The sequence below is a fragment of the Rhea pennata genome, chromosome 9 (genome assembly GCF_028389875.1).
Source record: "Rhea pennata isolate bPtePen1 chromosome 9, bPtePen1.pri, whole genome shotgun sequence".
Taxonomy (NCBI): domain Eukaryota; kingdom Metazoa; phylum Chordata; class Aves; order Rheiformes; family Rheidae; genus Rhea; species Rhea pennata.
In genome coordinates this window covers 15,009,226-15,031,452 of record NC_084671.1, presented here as the reverse complement: position 1 = coordinate 15,031,452, position 22,227 = coordinate 15,009,226, and the positions used below count along the sequence as shown (strand labels likewise).

General features: G+C 39.1%; 1 protein-coding gene across 6 annotated transcripts in view; it reads left to right on the top strand.

Annotated features, from left to right (window-relative positions):
- Positions 1-18,977, top strand: part of ACAP2 (ArfGAP with coiled-coil, ankyrin repeat and PH domains 2) — a 69,237-nt gene extending 50,260 nt beyond the window's left edge. For all 6 annotated transcript variants that reach the window (XM_062582403.1, XM_062582402.1, XM_062582406.1 and 3 more), the window contains 13 exons: positions 74-125; positions 1,542-1,642; positions 2,845-2,950; positions 3,378-3,586; positions 3,794-3,863; positions 5,163-5,257; positions 6,666-6,850; positions 7,670-7,762; positions 9,066-9,253; positions 9,574-9,683; positions 10,695-10,805; positions 11,043-11,104; positions 15,975-18,977. In XM_062582403.1, coding sequence (XP_062438387.1) covers positions 74-125; positions 1,542-1,642; positions 2,845-2,950; positions 3,378-3,586; positions 3,794-3,863; positions 5,163-5,257; positions 6,666-6,850; positions 7,670-7,762; positions 9,066-9,253; positions 9,574-9,683; positions 10,695-10,805; positions 11,043-11,104; positions 15,975-16,078 — 1,486 coding nt within the window. In that variant the 3' untranslated portion in view covers positions 16,079-18,977. The remainder of the gene's footprint in view (positions 1-73; positions 126-1,541; positions 1,643-2,844; positions 2,951-3,377; positions 3,587-3,793; positions 3,864-5,162; positions 5,258-6,665; positions 6,851-7,669; positions 7,763-9,065; positions 9,254-9,573; positions 9,684-10,694; positions 10,806-11,042; positions 11,105-15,974) is intronic.
- The last annotated feature ends 3,250 nt before the right edge of the window (positions 18,978-22,227 follow it).

Genomic DNA, 22,227 nt, shown 5'->3' with positions numbered 1-22,227 from the left:
GTTAGCACATTGCAGTCAAATAAGCACTGTAAAATCAATTATATATTGTTTGGATGTCTTTTTGTTTAAATAGGCGCTGGTTCTCAATACAAAACAACCAACTTGTGTACCAGAAGAAATTTAAGGTGGGTATCGAGAATAGGTTTGGGACAGCCTGGGGGGTGATGGTTCCCTCACCAGTTAAGGGGCAGCAGCGAGTTCTCATGCTGACATCCTGTGTGCTCTTGGGCAACCCGTTTCTTTTTCTAAATTAGTTTTTCCTTTTTAAAAAAAGAGAGTAATTCCTGCATGGTGACTGGTAAGCACATACTTTATTTCTTAGTGGTTTTTACCTTCTTGCAGAGAAGAGGTATGAAGAGCTGTTACAAGCTGTTGGTCCCAAAATGCTTGTACGCGATTGCTGGCAGACAAAATATTCAAATATTCCATGCTGTTCTTTGAATAGCTGTGTTTAACTCCTTAAAGACCTGCACTCCCCAAATACCAGATTTCTACATCCAATGAAAATGAACCCATAAAAAATCTTTGTTGTGAAGCAGTTGTGGATAATACATACCTGTATCTGATACTGCAAACATATGGCAGTTCAGTGGAAGGTGTCAGAGTTTTTGTCAGTGTAAGAGTGCTGTTTTTTACGATCGCAGCTGTGTTCATTACAGCTGCAAATGCAGCTCTACCCCCAAACAATAAAGCCAGCCTTTTTAATCAACATTTCGGCAGGAGTTCTTTTATTTTACTGGTCTGGAAGCAGCTTTTGCACTGAATAGCCATAACTGTTTGTAATGCTGGAAAAAACCAGCATAAAACTGTATGCAGAAGGCTGAATAAAAAGGACAATCTTGTTACAGTTTTTCTTTTCAATATTAACAGACCAGGTTCAGAGTAATAATTACCTGACGCTATCAGATCATGGGCGCTGTGAGTCGTTCTGGCTGTAAAGGGGAGCAAACTTAAGTTTGCGTTGGCACGTTTGCTTTAAGCAGGTTATGTGTTTGTGAATGTGTGCGAGTTGTGTATTTTTTCTTAATATTATATGACAGAAGCCACTTTTAGAAATACTGTTCTTCTAAAAATGCTGTTAGCTCATCAGTATTTTAAATCATGTTTTCAAAACCCATAGTTCCCAGCTTCTAGGGTTTTCTTTGTGTGATGCTTGTAATGTTGCAAATGCAGTTGTGATCTCTTTCTGATTGATTTGCAAGTTAGCTGCATCTCTTTTCAGACAGTATCTTGGAATTCTTTTGAACACTGCTGACTACATTTAAGCTGTTGGTTATTTAATCAATCTGATTTTAGATAAAAAGGCATGATTCAAAGGTTAAATTTTCGTCAAACATAACTAAACAGAAAACCCTAAATATTTCTTGCCAAGTATATCTGGTATTATTTACTTAAAATTTTATCTATTTACTTAAATCTGTAGGAAAAACTTGAGTTAATTTTATAAACTGAGAAATAATTTGAGACTGTGAGCAGCCTTATTTTTTTTGTGTGTATGTGACTTGTTTTCTTAATTTTGTCTGTTCCCTTTCCCCCTTCAGGATAATCCCACGGTGGTAGTTGAAGATCTGCGGCTTTGCACAGTTAAACACTGTGAAGACATAGAAAGACGTTTCTGTTTCGAGGTAGTTTCACCAACAAAGTAAGGAGAAGTGAGGGAGCTTATGCTTTAAAAAAAAAAAAAAAAAAAAAAAGTTGCATTCAGTTGTCTTGAAATACAAGATGAATGTGTCTCTTGGGACAGATCAAAACTGGAAAAAATATGTGAACAATTTTGTTGTCTGAAACTTTGGGTCAAGAGTAAGTGACACTGTGAGAAGTGTTCCTAATACTTACTTTACTTTTGACATTAAAATAAACATGCATTCGTGTGCTTTATGTATAAAGAGTTGGTAGTGGTTGAGGTGTTACAGCTTAGTAGCAGCTGACACTGTCAAACTGCTCGGTAATACAGAAAATAGCTCTCAGTTACTCCAGATAATTTGTAATTGGCACAATGAGGTACAAACATAGAACAAGGCAGGGTTTGAGTAATGTTAAGTTACACTTCAGAACGCATTAAATGAAACTACTAAATAAATGTATTTGTTTCAGCTCTGTCAGCACTCTCTATTGGTTGTATTTGGATAAATATGATAGCCCTGCCAGAGCAAGAGCAGGACATTGATTTTGCATTGATGATTTATGACATCAGCCATATTTAACTCTTTTGATATAAGATTAACCTGCTTCTAGGTTAGGATGTTATCTGCACGCCTTGCTCCTGTTTACTTAATTTCCTCTTAAATAGCAGTCCTGACATTTGCATCCGCATCTGTGTTTTGCTTTAACATGCATTTTGTTCATGCTTGACTGCTTATTCAGCCCGTAAGTGTTGGAACAGTTGTAGACTGCATGACTTTCTTTGACTAATGGTGTGCGAAGTAGTTGTTTCTGTTCATGGAAAGCTGCAAAGTTATTTTCTTTTGGAATCAGTGAATTAACTGTGTTTTCAAGGACATATAGATAATCATGGAGGTAAATTTAAAGTAAGGATATAAAAATGAAAAACTCAAGATAATAAAAGAAATAGTTAAATCATTCTCTAGTTATTCAAAGTCCTATCTATGTGTTTTTGTTACCTGTAAATAGTTTTAAAATAAGGAATTTGTTGTTTATAAAGTGTAAGGTGTATTATTTTAAAACAAATGGCTTTAACTATTATATAATACTTACCAGAAACTATGATGAAGTTGATAGCTAGAAACTTTCTCAAGAGTCTGAATTTTAGCAAGCAGTATAATTTTTGCTGTGAGCTCGTTGGTCATTCTCTCTGAATCTGAGTACACGTCTGATTTGTCATAGAAGCTGCATGCTTCAGGCTGACTCGGAAAAGCTGCGGCAGGCGTGGATTAAGGCTGTCCAGACCAGTATTGCTACAGCATATAGAGAGAAAGGGGATGAATCTGAGGTAAGTTTAAAACAAGCAAACAAATATTAGAAAAAAAAATCCTGAAAAGAAAAAGTAGGGAAAACTCCTTTTATAGTGAAAGAAGCATCCATTGCATGTCTTCTGTTGGAAATGCAATGAAATCTTAAGGGCTGTGATTTTTATTTTTTTCCTCACTTCATCTTACTAATGTTGCTTTGTATGGTTTGATTTGATTTTCTCTAGTGCAGTTAAAATTGGTAAGATCAGGGGATACTGTTACATTCAGTTCTAATAAGAAGCTGAAGAGTTTTTCAGTTCTATGGTTTTCCAAGGCTTTAAATACAAAAGTTTCTTTTCTAGGGTTCTAGTGTGCAGTCAGTATCTGCTGGATCTTTACTACTTTAGTCAGTCTCGTGTGCGCGCTTGCCTTCTCTCTTTCTTCTTGTATTTTTTGTTTTGTTTTTAGAAACAGGAAAAGAAATCATCCCCTTCTACTGGAAGCCTGGAGTCTGGCAGTGAGACAAAAGAGAAGTTGTTAAAGGGAGAAAGTGCCCTACAACGGGTTCAGTGTATTCCTGGCAATGCTGCCTGCTGTGATTGTGGCTTGGCAGATCCTCGCTGGGCCAGTATCAACCTAGGAATCACGCTGTGCATTGAGTGCTCTGGTATACACAGGTTAGTGAACTCCTTGGGAGTGTATGATTTATGCATTGCCTTAATTAGGAGGTATGTTGTTTGCCTCTTTAAATGTATGTAGAAGCAAGATGAGAAACACCTGTTTTTTAAGCAGACTTAACGTATCTGTGTAAACTAATAGCAAAGCTGTCAGAAGTATGATGTAACATGCGGTTATGAACTAGTATTTCTTTTTATGCTGTTTAGGAGCCTAGGAGTCCACTTTTCAAAAGTAAGATCTTTAACACTGGATTCATGGGAGCCTGAACTTCTAAAGGTACGATAATACCTTTGAAACAGGAGTTTGTTTGGTGTTTATATTGTTGGTCTACAGCCAGGACATTAGAAGCCTCAATGCAGAAAAGCTTGTATGTTTAGCACTTGTGAGTAGAAAATATATTTTTATATAAAATATATAATTTTAAATTCATATTCTTACAAAACCATGCAGTGGGAATGGAAGTAGCAGTAGTATTTCTTAATAGGAAGTTGTTGGAACAATTTATGACATACAAAGCGTGCTTGTGAACCTGAAGCAGTAAGTTTCATCTGGTATTTTTGACATTTAAAAACTGAAATCTATTTACAGAACAATAATATATAAAATGGAAAAACTTGAAGTACTGTGTCAAAGTAAAGAATGATCATGCTTAAATTTGGATGCCAAATCTTACAGTGGGATCCTGATTTTGTAGGCTTACTGGCTTTTGGAACTTTTTTTTTTTCTTTTTTTGCAGTTGCTGTTGTGTGCTGTTTGTGTGCAATATGCTAGTTGGAAACATGGTTATAAAAATCATGTGATATTGTGAAATGCTGAAATATGAGCTCATGCATGTGTGTAATTGAGTGGTTTATGCAAAGCGTTTGTTTCTAGCTGTATTCCAGTGATCATGTATTGCTTCTGTATTTTCAGCAATAAAAAGATGATGATTTATTTTTTGTGGCTTTGAGCTTAAATTACTTATGTATATAACGTATCTGTGTTGCAAATAAAAACCTGCCTGCCTAACTCATGCAAATAAGAGAGCTGAACATTGTACCTGGATACTAAAAGCAGGGACTCAGTTCATTACCAGTGGTAAACTGGACTTCTTGGACTGAATTCTCCTTAAAGTAGTATGCACAGACTGTTCCCTTCTGATCATTTTCTGTAGACGTAACAGGTCATGGTTTAGCAAACAAATCTCTTCTTTGATAAGACAGGGATAAGATTCAGTGATTTATCTCTTGCTAGATGGGATAGGAACAACAGCTATTAGCAAAGCCTAGTGGAAAAGCATATGTTAATGAGGTCTGCAAACGTCTTTCTGATTGCACAGATTCTTGAGTCACAGGTAGTCATGTTCATAATCCTTTTTCAGAAGGCAATAACATTACTTTAAAAATGTGAGAGTAGTGGGTTTTTTTCTATCTTATTCAGAATTTGTTCCCTTTATTCACTGTTTTATTATCATGCAATAAATCATGCTTAATTTTGTCAGTGAACCAGTGAAAAATACTGAGATATAAAAATAGGCCGGGTGAAGAATAAACAAGCATCTGTTTATAATGTGTTTGAATTTATTTTTCTTCATAGCTTATGTGTGAATTAGGAAATGATGTTATAAATAGAATATATGAAGCAAAGTTGGAAAAAGTGGGAGTAAAGAAGCCACAACCTGGAAGCCAAAGGTAGAATTTACTTTGATTTCAGTTGTTTATCTTTTCATTAAGTTAAAAATATTAATTTAAGCAATTTGGATCATTTAATAAAAATACAACTGAATTTATCCCTTTTTAATAACTGATTGTTCTCTTGTTCTGTACCACTGTCCCTCTGGGTGGTGTGTGTGTGAGTGCTTCTCTTTTGCTTTCTAGGTTCCCTCTTGACACATACCAGGGTCTGCAATTTACTATATCCTTGGATTTTGATTGTGGCAGTCTCAGACCATGACTCTTAATCTGAGTAACTTCAATTTTAATAGTAGTCTAGCCATAATTCATACTAGTTCTTCCTTGTTGCCTCCTTTAGCCTCTAGCTTTAAGAGGTGCTGCCACTTAACTATGTTTAACGCTCCTTTGATTTACTCTTCTGTGCCCCTGATGACCAATCTCTCTCTCTTCGTCTCCCCTTGTTAACCTTCGTTGGGTTCATGTTGCCTCTATTCCTTCTGTTGGCCCCATTCTGCTTCTCTCATTCTCTTGTTCTTTTTCAGATCTTGCTCCCTCCTTTCAGTGAAAAGATACTCCTTTCTCTAGTCACTCTGCTCTCTCTCATCAATATGGACACACTGGTTTCTATTTTCCCATCTGCTTTTTTACCATTTTAACCAGCTCTGCCTGGGCTGTGAGGTACTCCTGGGAGGAGTCTGTGGCTGTGTTGACTTTTGTTTCCTGATCCACAGAGTGCTCTTTTGTCCCCTTCTTCATCCTGCTTTACACATGAGCTCTGCCTTTTTACAGCAACCTTCTACTGATGGGGCAGAAACAGGAGGTTTGCTAGAACTTCCTGCCAGGGGCAACTGCCTTTCAGCAATTTCAGAAGTAGTGTTATTAGAGCCCTTTTCATTGGTTAATCGCAACTGTTGCGTATGTGTCTTAGGATGATACTCTCTGCTATGAGAAAAGTATTTCACTGTAGATTATGCTATTGGTGGCTGTGCCTGCCTTGGGCTTTGATTATTGTTCTCTTATGTGGTCCTGATATTCCTTTACCAGATGATGCAATTTATATTTACCTAAGAATCTAAATATGTATTAGTTGGTTGTTAACAATGTGGAATTAATGTATAAAGAAATAACGTACAGTAGCTAATGCTAATTTCTTTCCCATTTCTTTCAAAAGTTTTCCAGTTGAAAGGCAATATACTGCCTGTAAACTTAAAATAACTTTCTTTTAAGGCTTATGCAAAACTTGTTCAAGAATCCAAGGAATGAGACAATGTACTCTTCATTTTTCTGAAAATGTGCTATAAGTGTCTTATGTGCAATGCCAAACTACAGAGTTTTTGTTATGGCTTTAGTATGAAATGGCAGTGCTCATAATAGTGAATATAGTAAAATACTAGCTTACTAACTCCAAGGATTTTATCTATGACAGGCAAGAGAAAGAGGCGTACATCAGAGCAAAATATGTGGAAAAAAAGTTTGTAGAGAAACAGCTTGCAGCAGTATCTCTGATTGAATCTGGAACAAAAATTTTGCCTCAAAGTCAAGAGGAGAAAAGGCACAGTGGCCCTGAAAAATCCCTTTTGGCAGGTGAACCAAGTACAACATCCCATAAAGGTATTTAGACATGTCTCATGTTAGATATATTAAACATGTTCTCTTTAAAGTGACTTTTGTATTTACTGATTTGCTGCCTCATGCAGATAAAATAGAATCCCTCTCTTAATGGGTCATAGCGTAATTCAGAAGTATAGGAGGAAAAATGGCAATTTTTGACTTGTTCAGGGATGTGCATTATTCTAGGTGGGAAGAATTTGTGAAGTGGGGATGCTTATCATTCAGAAACATATTAACCACTTTCTTTCCTCGTATTTTCATCCTTTTATTTTTTCCAATAACGTTCTTTCCTGCCCTATCCCTTCCTTACTGCCTGCTTTGTGCTTTGCTAACTTGCATGTCCCAGCGGTTGCTCTAAGTAGCGACGAGGCGAGACGGGAGTCTCTGTTCTGTCCTGATGAACTAGATTCACTCTTCTCCTACTTTGATACTTCTTCAAAACTGCGTAGTAGTAAGTACTACAGCTATGGCCTGTTCCGTGTTTGCACTGGTGATCCATTGTGTGTTGTGGCCATCTCCCTGCCTTCAATCCATTGTCTCCAGGCTACTGCATTGCTTAGTGTTTTCATGAAATAACTTAAGCTTTTTTACTTATCCTGATCTCTTACCTTTTTAACCATCTTTGTGACATTTGTTATGGTTGAACATGTAATTTCAGATCTTCTGTGAATATGTTAAGAATATTGAGTAATTACTAGTCATTGAAAAATAAATGATAAATTCAGGACCAAGTATAAGAGCTTGCTTTATTATCATGGTATCTATCAAGAGTGGATAACTTATAGTCTGCATAGTAATTACCATTTCTCTCCAAAACAGTAAGAAGCAGTGACAGTGGGATTCATCAGAGTGCTGATGACAGCAGAGAACACCTTGCTTCTACTATATCAGCTAACAGTTTGTATGAACCAGGTGTGTTAGGCTTTACACTTGAGATGAAGGTTTAAACACTTTTTGCTAGCAAATAGATTACAACATGGTGATACAACTCATGTCTCATCTATCCTGGCTGGCTGAAACATCGTTTTCACTCAAGCAACCATCACCCTGGTTAACTTTCTCTCTTTCAAGCTTGGTAGAGAGAATGGCATTGAATAAGTGATTAAACTAAAGTTCAAAGAATATGTATTTTTTTGTCAGATATTATTGAGCTGTAACTTCATTTTTTAGCATATAGAACAATGCTGTATTTTGATACAGACAAGTCTCTGTAAAAATGCATAATCCTTTATGAATAGTTGAATCCTGTGAGATGGGATTCCTGTCAAGTTGCAGATAATAGGCTTTGTGATACTTGAACAGTCTTGCTTATTTCTTTTCTGATTTCTACCCTTATATGCAATTTACCGTGTCTTTAAAAATTGCTCATCTTTACCAAAATTTGTACAAATTGCTAGAATTATTTGCTAACTAGTATTAACATCCTGGGCTGATGGATATATTAAGCATGGCCTGTTTGCTGCTATCAAAATATCGAAGACACTTGTTTATGAGCAAGCATATTCTTTTCTAAGCACTTTCCTGAGGTATGTCTTAAATTCAGTAGTTCACAGTTGTGGTTTCTAGGCAAGTAGCCTGTGGTCTGGATCCTCTGAGTGCATTGTAGAAGCACTTCTAGGATGCTGCAATTCAGGAAAGTTTATGTAAATAAGTCTACCTCCCAGGCTTCACTCTGTATAACTCCTTTGAATTGAAAAGATCATGCTTTAATCCAATTGATTATATTCCTAGAAAGTAATTAGTATGTGACAATAGTATCTTTCAATGAAAATTGCTTTTTAGAACAGTATTAGCTTAATTATATTCAGGTGTTTGAAGCTGTTGCAGATATTACCCATCAAGATAGTCATGCAAATGTATCTGAGTTTTCTTCATAGCTTGTATAGGATAAAACACACTACTTACCTGTCTCATTTCTGAGAATTGGTTAGAGCTCAGGTGAAGGATATTGATGGGTACCAGTCATATGAAGAGGGTGATCTTATTGGGCAGTAATCATTTTGTGAAGTGTCTGTGCCTGATTTCTGGAACACAGTTAAAGGTATCTTTGATTTCTTCTGGCAGACTAGGGCAGCAGTGCAGAATGTTGCATTCTGCAAAATCTGAGCTCCCTTATGCCAGAGATGTGATAATTTCAGTCAGAATTCTAGGAGGATACTTAACAAAAGCTAGAATTAGGCAAGCTATATACATACATACATACTTCTTTTTTTAGAGGGAGACAAGCAAGAGTCTTCTGTGCTCTATGACTCCAAACAGTTTAATCCAGGACTGCAACTTTATCGAGCTGCCTTTGAGAAGAATCTTCCTGATATGGCAGAAGCATTGGCCCATGGAGCTGATGTAAACTGGGTCAATGTAGAAGAAAACAAAGCAACGCCGCTCATTCAGGCTGTGCGGGGGGTATGTGATCTACAACATACTGACTAATGTGGGGAGAGGGGAATAATAAGGATATTTCTGTATCGCTATTCCTTTTGAACTTGCCCTACTAATGAATGTTAACGGGGTAGTGAAGTTGTCTTTACAGAGTTCTCTCAGTATTTCCTAAACTATTTTTTTATTAATGTTGTATTTGGGGTTATATAACCTAGTAGTGTTTCAATTGAGTGTAGAGGCAAGTCCTTCTTGTTTCCCCCTCGCCACATGGCTCAGTGGTGAGAAGAATTTGGCTATCATTCTAGAGATTTGGTGTTGAATTGTTTCTCTGCTTTTTTCCATAGGGCTCGTTGGTTACTTGTGAATTCTTACTGCAGAATGGTGCCAATGTAAACAACAGGGACGTGAAAGGAAGAGGACCCCTGCACCATGCCACAGTTCTGGGACACACAGGGTAACTCACTGTTCCAGAACTTGTAAATGTCCACCCTTTGGTCTTAGTTAATTTGAAGCTCCTTCACATCCCCAGATACTTGGACCTTTTAATATGTTTCCAATAACCTAGATTTTTCTTAACTTTCTGTGATGAACAAGGAAATAATACTTTAAGTTAGCAGCCTTATCTTGAAAAACACTCTTATAAACACAAAGGTCCATTTTGTAAAAAACAAATAATGCTTTGAAATATCATGAACTTGTAGTGAAGATCTGTGACATGCATTTTTGGGTCTTAAAAAATGAGAAGCAGGTAGGAGAAATGTGAATGAGAGCCAGGGCTGTTTCTGGTTTATTCCTCCCGTCTCTTGCCCAGATAGTGTATTTCATTTCAAATTGTACTATGTCATATCTTGACTATTGGAATCATGGATTCTAGCTGAAATTCTTATGCACCATCTTGATACAAATGAGGACGTAACATGATTTGTGGTGCCAAGGCTCTTTGCGTGCGTGAATTCTGAAGAGTGATAGTTAACAGCTTGAGAATTGTGAAGAGGTAAGCTCTATTACTGTGCCCTCATGTAGATGAAGAATGACAGTAGCATTTTAAAATATGGAATCAGTCTCCATTGGGTATAACAGGCATCTGTGCCTCAGGATTCTGTACTGTATTGATTTATCTTGCTCGGTGGTTCCCTTCCATCATGGATGATAAAATGGATGAGATTTTCTGGTTCTACAACCTAAGATGACACAAGAGTAGAGACCCACTGTTAAATGATTCGACTCCTTGCTGCCCTGGCATTGATTTCACAACTTACCTATTCTTCTAATGTGGGTTAAATAACTAAAGATTTTTCTTAATACTTTGTTAACCACCCTAGAATCATTTTAGACAAATAGTACTTTTTTGACATGTTCAAGAGACTTTTAGTGGTATAAGCCAAACATGTTGGACCCAACCTATTTGTTTACTTGCTTTTTTCTTTTGTTGCGAAAATTACTCTTAAATGCTTTTTCTAAACAGACAAGTGTGTTTATTCCTAAAACGAGGAGCAAACCAGCATGCTACTGATGAAGATGGGAAAGATCCATTGAGTATAGCTGTAGAAGCTGCAAATGCAGATATCGTAACATTGTAAGTTACTTATTTTGTTCATAATTATGTAATAGGTTTTCCTATTCTACTTTCAAGTTTAATATGTAAGACATGGCAAAATTCCTTTGCATAGAAATAGGGAGAGAAAAAAAAGGAAGAGGCTGTGTTTTCAATAGATGACCTCACTGATGAGGTTCAGAAGCAAACTGTAGTTCTTAGATTAATCTTTTTCAGTGCTTTAAATATGATATTCTGCTTTTGTTCTCTAAACCATAGGTTGCGTTTGGCAAGGATGAATGAGGAAATGCGTGAATCGGAAGGACCGTATGGACAGCCAGGTCAATACTCTACTAATAACCATACTGAGATGCAGTATAAGAAATGTATTCAGGAATTTATCAGTTTACAATTAGATTCTTAGTTTTTGAGCAAAATTTAAAGTAGCTTCATACAATGTTTTTTTATAAGCAACATAGACATGTTAAAGCAGCATTGAAATTCACTATCTCGGATTATTCAAAATATCTAAAAGGAATGTTTAAAAAATATAATTGTAGTCCTGTAGTTAAATACATCCATTACTGATCTGTTTTGCTGTTAGCTCTTTACAGTTTTCTTCTGTTGAGGTTCCACTGAAGTTCACACGGTGTTAGGAATTACCTGGTGTTACTTGGTTAGCAGCCTTCTAACCTGGGTTGCTCAGCGACAGTCAAGGAGTTTTATTACAGGATATCATTCTTTTTTTGTGGATGTTTTTTAATCAAACAAAAACAAACCCCAGACTTGCACACTGAGGTAAAAATGTGCATCAATTATTTAAAAATAGCTACCGGCAGGAATAGAAATTGATTATTTCTTCAAAATTTATTTTTAAATATTTTATTTGTGATACAAATAACATCAAGCAAAATACTCAAGTGCATATTTTTGTACATAAAATATTTTACCATTTAATTATAAAAGTTGGCACTTGATTCAACTGTTACAAGAAAAAAAAACAGTTACATTTAATGAATATATACAACTTATTCTTGGACACTAGGTCCCAGTTTACATTGTGTTCTGATGTGGTATTTATGCAAGCCTTTTCTTTAATTATGATATACTTCTATAGGACTCTTTCAAACTCATGCAAATATCAATAACAAAGACAGCTGATTGTTAAGTTAGTGTCAGCTAAAAGCATGTAATAACTGGCAGTAGTGAAAGTAAAACCTACCATTTTTAAGGCTTGATCTTTCATGGTGCTGAGTACTTGTAGCTCACTCCTGTGAAGCCCTTATGTGTTTGCCATCGATTCATAAAGACTTTACGCTGACATCTCCTACCAGATTGGAACGGGATATCCACAAACTGCAAGGTTGCCTCATACCAATATCCCAGATAAACTCTATAAAGTAAACTCAATTTATGTATGTCAAAGATTCTCCTCAAGGAGAGAATTTCAAATTGATATTTAAACTAAACTGTTAAGAAATTCAAATTAAAATGGAAATTCTGTAGACACTCAGCCATTTGAGTAATTTCTCTGGAGAAGCAACAAATAATTTACAAGTAAACCCTGAGATATGAGCTTAAATGAGGAAGAATTCCCTTCTCAGAAAAGGCTGCACACCACAGTCTATTGCCTATTTGAATGACCATTTTGAATGTAAGGCTGTTGTGATTATAATGCATTCTGCATCACTGACAGTCTAAAGGTTACACTCAGTTTGCTTTTTCTCACTTTCATTTTAAAGATATAATAACTTTCAGTTTCAAATAGTAAAATGCATTTCTTCTGAGAGAAAGAGGTATTTTAATTCAAAAACTCTGTGCTAAAATCATAAATGAATCTCTTAGATCACTTTAATTGACACATCACAAATTGAAAGTACTAGAAACCTGAAATTGTTTGTATAGTATGTACAAAAAGCCTAAATCTGTTACTGAACGTTACTCTGCAAGGCTTACCTTAGTTTTTCATGCATAATTACACAGGCACTACTTGTACACATGAAAACATGAATGTCTGTTTAAACTGGAGTTGTTGGATTGTGGGGAGGGGGGAGGGGAGAATATTTTCCTTGACGTTTTGCTTTAAGGATTTTTTTAGACCGATTCTTCAGGTAGATTTAAAAAAAAAAATGCTAGCTTTAATTTTAAAATATCTTGGTGTGGGTTTTTTTTAGCAGTTTCTATTACATTAGATTATAGAGACTGTAATTGACACAAGGATCTAAGTATTCTGGATGTTGTAGAGACACATCCTGAGAGAATCTCTGATCCTTCAAAATGGGCGAGATTGTCAACAGAGAGCAGAGCTTCCCCAAGGGACAGAGCTTTCCCAAATCAAGGGGAGCGTGTCGTTATCGTTAGAATAATTCTTACAACTCAGACTACAAACTGCAGCACAGGGTTCCAGCCAAGAGATTTTTGCTGCATCTGCTCTCCTTGATTCTTGACTCTAAAAGTTTGTTCTGCAAGGCTGCTAGAAAGGTTGTTTAAAGTTGCAAGTGTAAGCACAAAACTTCTTTGCTGTCATGACACTTACCTTTGGTTATAGGGCAGGCAGGTCTCCTCCACTGCGGATATCTGTTGACATATCTGCACCACCCTTACTTTATTACTCCTCTTTTCCAAAATTACAATTTTGGAAGAAAATAAGGATTTTTGAAGACAATTAGGTGGAAGTTACATAAATTAATATGGACATTGTATGTATATAAAGTCAATATGTGTGTGTGTATATGTAGAGAGAGATGCAAGTTTGCTGTCATTGGAGTAAAGTAACCTGCATACTTACCTACTTCAGTATGCTGTTAATGAACAATTACTAGCATAGCTAATGGCATTAACATATCTGACTTTAAAGATATTCTGTTGATTTGAGCTAATGAGGGAATGTATATATTGCTTTGTAAGCTGCAGTGTGTCTTCCAACATATTCTCAGAAAAATGGGAACTAGCTGAAACTGGCTTGTTCCACAAAATGTGCATTTCTGGTGGTAGAAGCCATATTTACCATGGTACTATTTCTTGTGTAAAACTTGAGCGCTCGCCTTCTGGTGCTACTGTATGTCTGCTAACTATTTGATATTACTATTGCTACTCTTACTTCCTATCTTTTTCTTGAATGTATAATGTGTGCCTTTTAAGTTACTCTGATGTTAAATGGTAAAACAGCATTATAGTATTTTTGTATATAAAAACTGCACTTTAGGGAAAATGTTGCTTGGAAAGCAAATTTCCAGAATTAAACTTTAAAATAAGATTTACAGTATTAAATATTTTAAGGCAGCATTACAGGCAAGGGGCACTTTATTTAATATTTTTGTATGTAATATTTTTGTTATCATCTATATAGCCAAAAATAGAGCCACAAATATATCTTGCAAAAATAGCTTTTTTTTCTATCAAGTTTATTTGGAAGAGCCAAATATGGCAACTTGAACTACAGTACAAGTTCACCAATGGAACCCATTTCTGTATTAAAAGCATAATTACTTACATTATACAGTTTGATTCCGGTTTGTGCTTTACGTAGCTACTTCAGTGAATGTTCATAACTATTCATTCTGTGCTTGTCTCGCAGTGCAAGCAGTTATCAAAGTTGTAATGATAAAATGTGTTGTGTGTGCCTGTTTCATCTCAAGAACATACTTGAAACTGAACCTGAGAACCAAAACGGAATCTCGGTAGAACAAAGTTCTAAGTAGTGTAGTATTGAATTAATTTATCTTTTAAAGATTGCGAAGAATTCTGTGTTGTCACGTTTTTATTTAAAACATGATGCTATGTTAAATACTTTTGGAATGTCATTTATAATTTCTGAAAGTATTTTTGAATGAATGCGGTCTTATCTCAAATACCTGAAAAAAGGTAATGGTTCTGGTACTGGAAATGTACTTTTAAAAAGCTGGAAAAAATGAAAGTGTTCTGGAAAAAACAAAACAACAGGTTTTCACTGTCACACACCTTTTAAATTATTTTATGAAGTCTTTTAAAAAAAACGTTCACTAGAAATAAGCACTACAATATTAGTTTTAGTTTCTCTGTCATCCTATTGGGGAAAAAAATCATTATTGTGGTCAATATATATGATGGGAGAGGTTATGTTGATTGCTTTGTCATAGTGATTAATCAAGTTCTCAGCAAGGAACAGGAGTGCTGGGGTCCTGTGTCCTATACAACTTTATTCTTGTTGGAACAAGGCAATCAAATTTTGAGCTGTATTTTTCTTAATTGGACAAAATATGTGTTATATATTTAATTCTCCTTGAAGTCAATAGAGTATAATTAATGTTTTAAAAGAAACCTGAACTTAAGGCTCAAAATGCAGATTAAAAAAAAAAAAAGAAAGAAAGAAAAAAACAGTGCATCTGAGTTAGATCAGATACTGGTGTCCATTTTAGAATGGTAGAAGAATGACTTGAAAAAGATTCAAAAACTAATCATTCTTGAATGTGTTTTACTGTTTAGAAAGCTGAGAGGGAAGAAGGAGACCTGAAGAATGTGTTTCTTTTGCTTTGGGGTAGATCCATACTAGTAGTCAGACTGTGTTTAAATGCAAGGTGAAGGGTGAAGAAGGAAACATGAAAATGTTTAAGGAAAATTGTCACTGTTATAGAGAAACCTAAAAGATGTAAAGAATTTCCAGGAATCGTGTAAAAATAATTTTTACTTGCTAAAGTGGTAGACAAAAAGTATTTATGTACATTAATTTCTCCAGTTGCATCAGATTGCTTTTTTTATACTGTTGCTTGCTAAGTGTTGTTTTCGTGGAGAGTTGTGTTGTGAGACTTCTGCCCCATGCCCCAAGTAAATCTTTATTTATGCCATAGTTCTACTTTCACGAAGGGAACCTTGGTCAGCACTTCCTTTCAAAAACAAGTATTTTATTCTTTACTAGCTAATAAGCATTTTCTTTTACATTGCTTTAAAATGCTTGCATTTTCCTTTCTAACTTTGAACTTTCCTCTGTGTGGCTGCCTTTGAGGTACTGTGTCAGGTATAGTTTGGCTTTGTTTAATTTGCTTCTACAGAATGTGCATGCAATTAAACAGTCTCATAGAGTTCACATCAGCATCATTCCATCTATAAGCAATCTTTGTATTTGAATACAAATGTTATTAAGTAATTGGTGGCACATTAGGGCATATGAGCAATGATGTGTAATGTTAACTATCACAAATGTTTGAAACTGTGTTTCTTTTTCTTTCTACCTAGGAGATGAAATTTATCAGGACATTTTTCGTGACTTTTCTCAAATGGCATCAAATAATCCAGAGAAGCTAAATCGTTTCCAGCAGTCAGATTCACCAAAGTCTTAAGTGTCAAGAAGGAAAAGAACCAAACCTGATACTTCTCTTATAGTGCAAGTTTTTTTAAAAAAAAAAACTTTAACAGAATGAATTATATGCATTTTGCTAGATACTTAATAGTTTGGATAATTGACCACTCTAATGTAGCTTTAGACTGTGGTAGCTGGGGAAATGTATAACGATTGTTCTACAATACATATACCTCAGCAGCTGAAGAAAATACTTTAAAAAAGGAATCCTTGCCAGTAAGTTGGTCTGTGGCTCGTACGTGAAGTTAGCAGAGCGTAACTGGATGACAGAATGATCAGATCAACTTTGATAATGAGTATCCATTACTATCATCAGTCTCCCTGTTGCCATAAAGAACATGCCTCTGACCAGAAAGTCTAGCTTGTTTTTTCTCAGTCTGTTTGAAAGGGAAATGGGATAATAACTTACTGAATCGTGTTTTGATTTATGACCCCATTACTTGTAAGATCCTCTTGTTCTACACTGCTTCTGGTTAGAGGTAGGCTGTTAATAGCAAGACATAGTAACTTAAGCTCTTTTGCAAGCTTTTTTTTTTTTTAGTGGAATCTTTAACACCAGGCTGGCCTTTATTCTAGTGACTGCAGGTCAGTCACAATACGTATATATCTGAAAGGACCAAATTTCTAAGAGCAGTCTATTTTCCTTTTTTAATTTCTTGCTGTGAAGGAAGTTTTCTTTTAGATGAGCATGTGGAGCCTTTCATGAAAAAATAAATTTGATCCTGCTATGATGTGGGGTGTTTTCTTTTTTTTCTTTTTCTTTTTTTCCCCCCACTCTCCTCCAGTATCTTGAGGTCAACATAATAAAAGTAAATACTTGGCCAAAGGAGGATTAGTGTAGAATTGTCATGTGAGGGCTGTCACCTTTTTCTTTGCTCTTCTCAGTATTAGCCCCAAACCAGCTACATATAAAAGCATTAGTGTAATGCAGTCATTTTAAATTTAGGCCAGTCCTTTGTATCACAGCATGCTGTAATATTATCTGCGAAGCTCTGTATATGTACATGTTCTCTGAACTAAGGTGTGCAGAAAAAAAACCTTGGGAATTTTACTCTACAATTTTGCAAAGTAACAAATGAGCATAGTCCCCAGTGGTATTTTGAGGGCATCAACCCAAGCTTTTTTCAGTAAGCTCCACTTTGCAGATGTGCATGCATAAACAATGTCTGTAGATACATGTTCATACATGAGAATACTTAGTATCTAGATGGTAATCACCTGAAGCTACAAGCCAGCAGATGTAATTCTTTGTGCTCTATTTGTTTTGAAGAATGTAAGGAGAATTTTTAGGTAACATAAAATCAATGTGAATTTTTTTATAATCTTATTAGCTGTGGCAGTATGCTAGCCTACTGTTTAAGTGTGTTTGAGAAAGGAGTTAGCTTTTTTTATTCCCAAGCTGGCTAAGCAAAATGGTGGAAAAAAACCCTGTAAATCAGTGAAACTGAACTTTCTGGCATGTTAATTTTAAACAAAATATTTTAAATATTTATCATCTTACAGTAAATGTATAATAATGCATCAAATGTGACTGATTCTTGATGCTGAGTTGATAGCAATTTAGAAGTATTTTTATAAATCCTTTTTCCAAGTAGAAGAACCTTACAAAACACTTTTTGCTTTGTATAGGGTCTAATTACATTAAGAAGAGCATTTTCTGCCCATTTAAAAAGTGCATTTATTCAGAATAATAAGAAACTTAATCTCACCTGCAAGCAGTAACTTCTGATAAGCTGTTGTTTAAATAGCTGTCTATGAAATGATAGAATAGTTCCTGATCTGTAGTAATTAACATCATCTTAGTACATCTTAAATAAAAACAAAATTCCCAGTGTACAGATGGGACAGTGTAAGATATGGCTATGTATAATATATGCTTTAGATATATAGTATTTTCTAAAGATTCATGTCTTCTGCAACCTCTGTGACAGGCAATGTACAATGTGATTGACTGTAATGTAACACTTAATGGCATAATTGCTTTCCCACTCCATGCTTGTGGAAAAATATCTGAGACATTTATTTCTGACCTTCATGTTGGAGACCACTGGCAGTATTTTCTCTCCTAGCCCCTTAGATTCCCTTGAAAAAATTGGCAGGATGTCTTCCTGTAGGTTAAAAATGTCTCTGCTGTAGCTCTGTGGATCATCTGTTGCATTCCCAGCTCGTGTGTGTGTGGGAAGCAGTGTCAGTCTGTTTATGTTAAATGACTAACACTTGATCTGCAGGTTGTATTACTCTTCTCAGGAGCTTTGGAGTTGCAATGATTCAGGGAGTGAGTGTGACACCTTTGAGCCTGCAGCCTCACTCCTCGATCCTTTTAGGTACGCTGAGATATCCAGTATAAAATGCATCCAGTTATTGCACTAGATCTGAAGAGTGCTTTGTGTGTGTTATTATGTTACTCATCAGCAAAAATGAATGTGCTGTTAAGTTGTGTGAAATGTATTGAGGGTTTACTCCTACCAGAGTAAACTGACAGACGCGGTGCTCCAAGGCCTCTGTACTCTGCAGGATTCAGCCCTCAGTAATAGAGAGCCTGTCAGAGCCCAGTGCTTGGAAGATTGGGATTTGCCTGTCAAGTTCTGAATCAGGTTCTAGTGTTCTGCTGCGTGGCATTATGAACTTCTGTTTTAATTACAGTATGAATGTGCATATAACTTAAATTCCTGGTAGTAAGGCTCTGCTGTGTGTTAACAACATCTTGTACCATGTACCAGGTAACAGGAAGCTTCAATTCCAGCTCAAGTTTCTCTGTAGCTATGAAATACCATAGGTCACAATCAGGGGAGTACAAAGCAGTATATTATTAATGTAAATTAAAATAATGAGCACTCATAGGGATTTTCAAGAACTTAATAAAATCCTTTTGTGGCTGATATACTGTCTTCCTCCTAGTCAGGGTTAGATCAGGTGCTCCAAAAGCCTCTTGGAGAGACAAATGAGTAAGAGCTCAACATATTCGAACATCTTGATTTCAGAGGTATAATTTACTTATGTTGGATATTGATTAAGGTAGTAGCTGTGTTGTCTCATTACAATGGTCTGTACTGTTTTGATCATTTGATTCGGTTTCCTATGTTGTTGAATGGCTTCCTATTTTACATTGGTACTGTTCATATAAACTTAGGTATTTCTGAATTATCTTACTGAATAATACCACTGAATTATATTTGGCATATGGCAATCAATTCCCATTCCAAGTTCGGTGGCATGGTAATTGGTAGACATCTTGCTTTGCTTTTACAGGCTGCACATACTGCAGTTTGAACATACATTTCTGTTGTTCAGTAGTATGTTGTAGACCTTAGGCTCCTTACCTACTCTTTACCAATTAGGATGAAATCCAGCAACTCACTGAAATCAGTGGCAGCCTTTCTGCTGTTCTCAGAGGCTTTGGACTGTACCCTTAATGGCTTATAATGTTAGTGTGTTAAATGATCCTGTATTAATATTGCATTTTTTGCTCTGTAGGGTTCTGTATTTAACCTGTTTATGTACGGAGCTGAAATAGTTTTAGAAAAGAACCAGACTGTCCAACAGCTGTCAGCAAATCCCTCCATATAAAAAGAAGTTTCTCCTGTTTTGCACTATGATGCCAGTAAACAATCTGAATTACTACATTTTTCTGATAGATCAAAAACTTTGCAGCACTAATGTGGGGGGGAAGTGAGAAACTACGGTAAGAAGATTGGCTGTTTCAGATGGCTGCAAAGAAGCACCAAAATTCTGTTTTAAAGTGTGCGTGTTAACTCTGCAGTTAATAATAATAATAATAATAATAATAATAATAAAAACCTTCTAAATGGCACAGGAAATTAAGAAAAAAAGACCATCTGATAGAATTTGAAATAACATGTAAACGTTTTAAGTACCCGGGGAGTAATATTTTTATACTGTTAAAATGATTAAGCTAATTATTACTTATGCTGAGTATTTTGAAAGTCACTTTTGAAAGCTGCCGTCTGTGTCCGTTCCTGCAGGTGGACGCCTTTTCCCTAAATTAAGCAGTGCTTTGGTTTATACCGCTTGTTTGTACAGCCTTGCTGTCTGTGTGCTTGCAAAAAGGCCCGTTTTAAAACGGGGCCCGGCAGCCCCAGAAGGGTAACTGGGGGGAAGAGGGATGTGTCGCTGCAGTGTATCCCCTTCTTCATGCTGCTTCCTCTTCCTGTGGACGCGGTTCCCTTCCCCTGGCAGGAGGTGACAGGAGGAGCGCGCCCGCCCCCTCTTCTGTTAACACCCCAGATTTCCTATGTTTTGATAGAAATCACTGAGAAGTCGTTGTTTCCTCAAGCTGAAATGTTAGTCTGTTTGAAAAATAAACTTCTTTTTCTCCCTCGTCCCTCTGCCCCTCCGCTCCCGGTGCGTTTCAAGCAGCCCTGCGCAGCCGCCCTCCTCCTGCGCGTGGCTGTAACGGGGGCGCAGCCGGGCCGCGGCGGCGGCAGCAGAGCTCGCGTCAGGCCCTGAGGGGAGCTCCCTGCGTTGCCGCTGTAGTTGCGCGAGTGCACGCTGCGTGCGCAGTGTACGCGCCATCGCCATCACAGGCTCTGCCCGCTCTGAGCGCTGCTCGGCTCCGCGCCGCGAAGGCGGGGACGCGGCGGTGCCTCCCCTCAGGGCCGCGCCGGGGGGCGGGGCCTGCGCCGCGAAGGCGGGGACGCGGCGGTGCCTCCCCTCAGGGCCGCGCCGGGGGGCGGGGCCTGCGCCGCGAAGGCGGGGACGCGGCGGTGCCTCCCCTCAGGGCCGCGCCGGGGGGCGGGGCCTGCGCCGCGAAGGCGGGGACGCGGCGGTGCCTCCCCTCAGGGCCGCGCCGGGGGGCGGGGCCTGCGCGGCGGGGGGCGGGGCTGGGGGCGGGGCCTCCGCCCGCAACATGGCGGCGGGCGGCGGCGGGCGGTAGCGGCGGCGGCGCGGCCCATGGCGCGGGCGGGCTGGCTGCGCTCGCAGCCCTGCGCGCTGGCGCTGGCGGCCGCGCTCGCCGTCTGCGCCTTCTACTACCTGGGCGCCGGCCGCGAGACCTTCTCCAGCGCCACGCGCCGCCTGCGGGCCACGCGCGCCGCCGCGCCGCCCGCCACGCCGCCCGGCCCGACCCGCCGCGGCCCCGGCCCCGGCCCCGGTCCCGACCCCGGCGGCCCCGGCGCGGCCCGCGACCTCCACCTGCTCATGATGTTCACCAAGGCGGAGCGGAACCCCGCGCTGCGCGCCAAGGGCCAGGCGGCGCTGCGCTCCCTGCTGCGCCACGGCCGCTTCCAGCGCGGGGACGCGCTGCGCCTCCACCTCGTCACCGAGGGCGCCAGCAGGGACATCGGGGAGGGCCTGCTGCGGGAGCTGCTGCGCGGGGCCGCCGTCCGCCACGAGGTGCGCGGGGGCCGCGCCGAGCACCGGGGCAGGGGCGGGGTGTGTGTGGGGGGCAGCGCCGAGCACCTGTGCGTGTCGGGGGGGGGGCACGGCAGCGCCGGGCGGCTGGGTGCGCCTGGGGCCCCGCGGGGGCTCCGCGCGGCCTTGTTCAGAAACGCCGCCACCGGCCGCGGGCCGGCAGCCCCGCGCAAGGACCCGCGCGCCCGAGGTTGGCAGGCGTAAGGCCGCCGAGCGGGACCCCGGGTTGCGCGTAGGCGGCTTCCCAAGCGCTCCTCCGCGGTGTCGCCCGCTCGTAGCCGGCTCTGAAGGGAATGGGGGGCCGGCAAAAGCTGGGGAGGGGGCTGCCGCGCTTGAAAGTTCCTCCTGCTACCTGCCGGAGAAACGGCTCCACCCCTCGGAGGCGTCCTCTGGTTCTGCTGTAACCTCAAACTTCTCGTTTCTGAGATACTGACATCAGCTGAACTCAGCTGGAAGAGCCTGAGCTCCGACTGCGTGTTGTGCGTGCAGCTATTTGTCGGTGAATAACCCCGTGTCTCGTCTTTCTCCTGTCTGAACAGTGCTTTCCTGGTCCTAGTTCTTGCTAGCATCCCACAGTGGATTAGCGGCCCTGTGCCGAACAGTTCTCAGTATATGGATACAGCATGTTCAACGAATTCTTCAGATAGTTTCCCTTCTGCCGTGGTGGTGTGGATTAGCATTACGTGTGACGCTGGTCTGCACCCCCCCACGACCATACCACCAGATAGCAGTGGACGTGTGGCTTCCCCTCAGAATTGG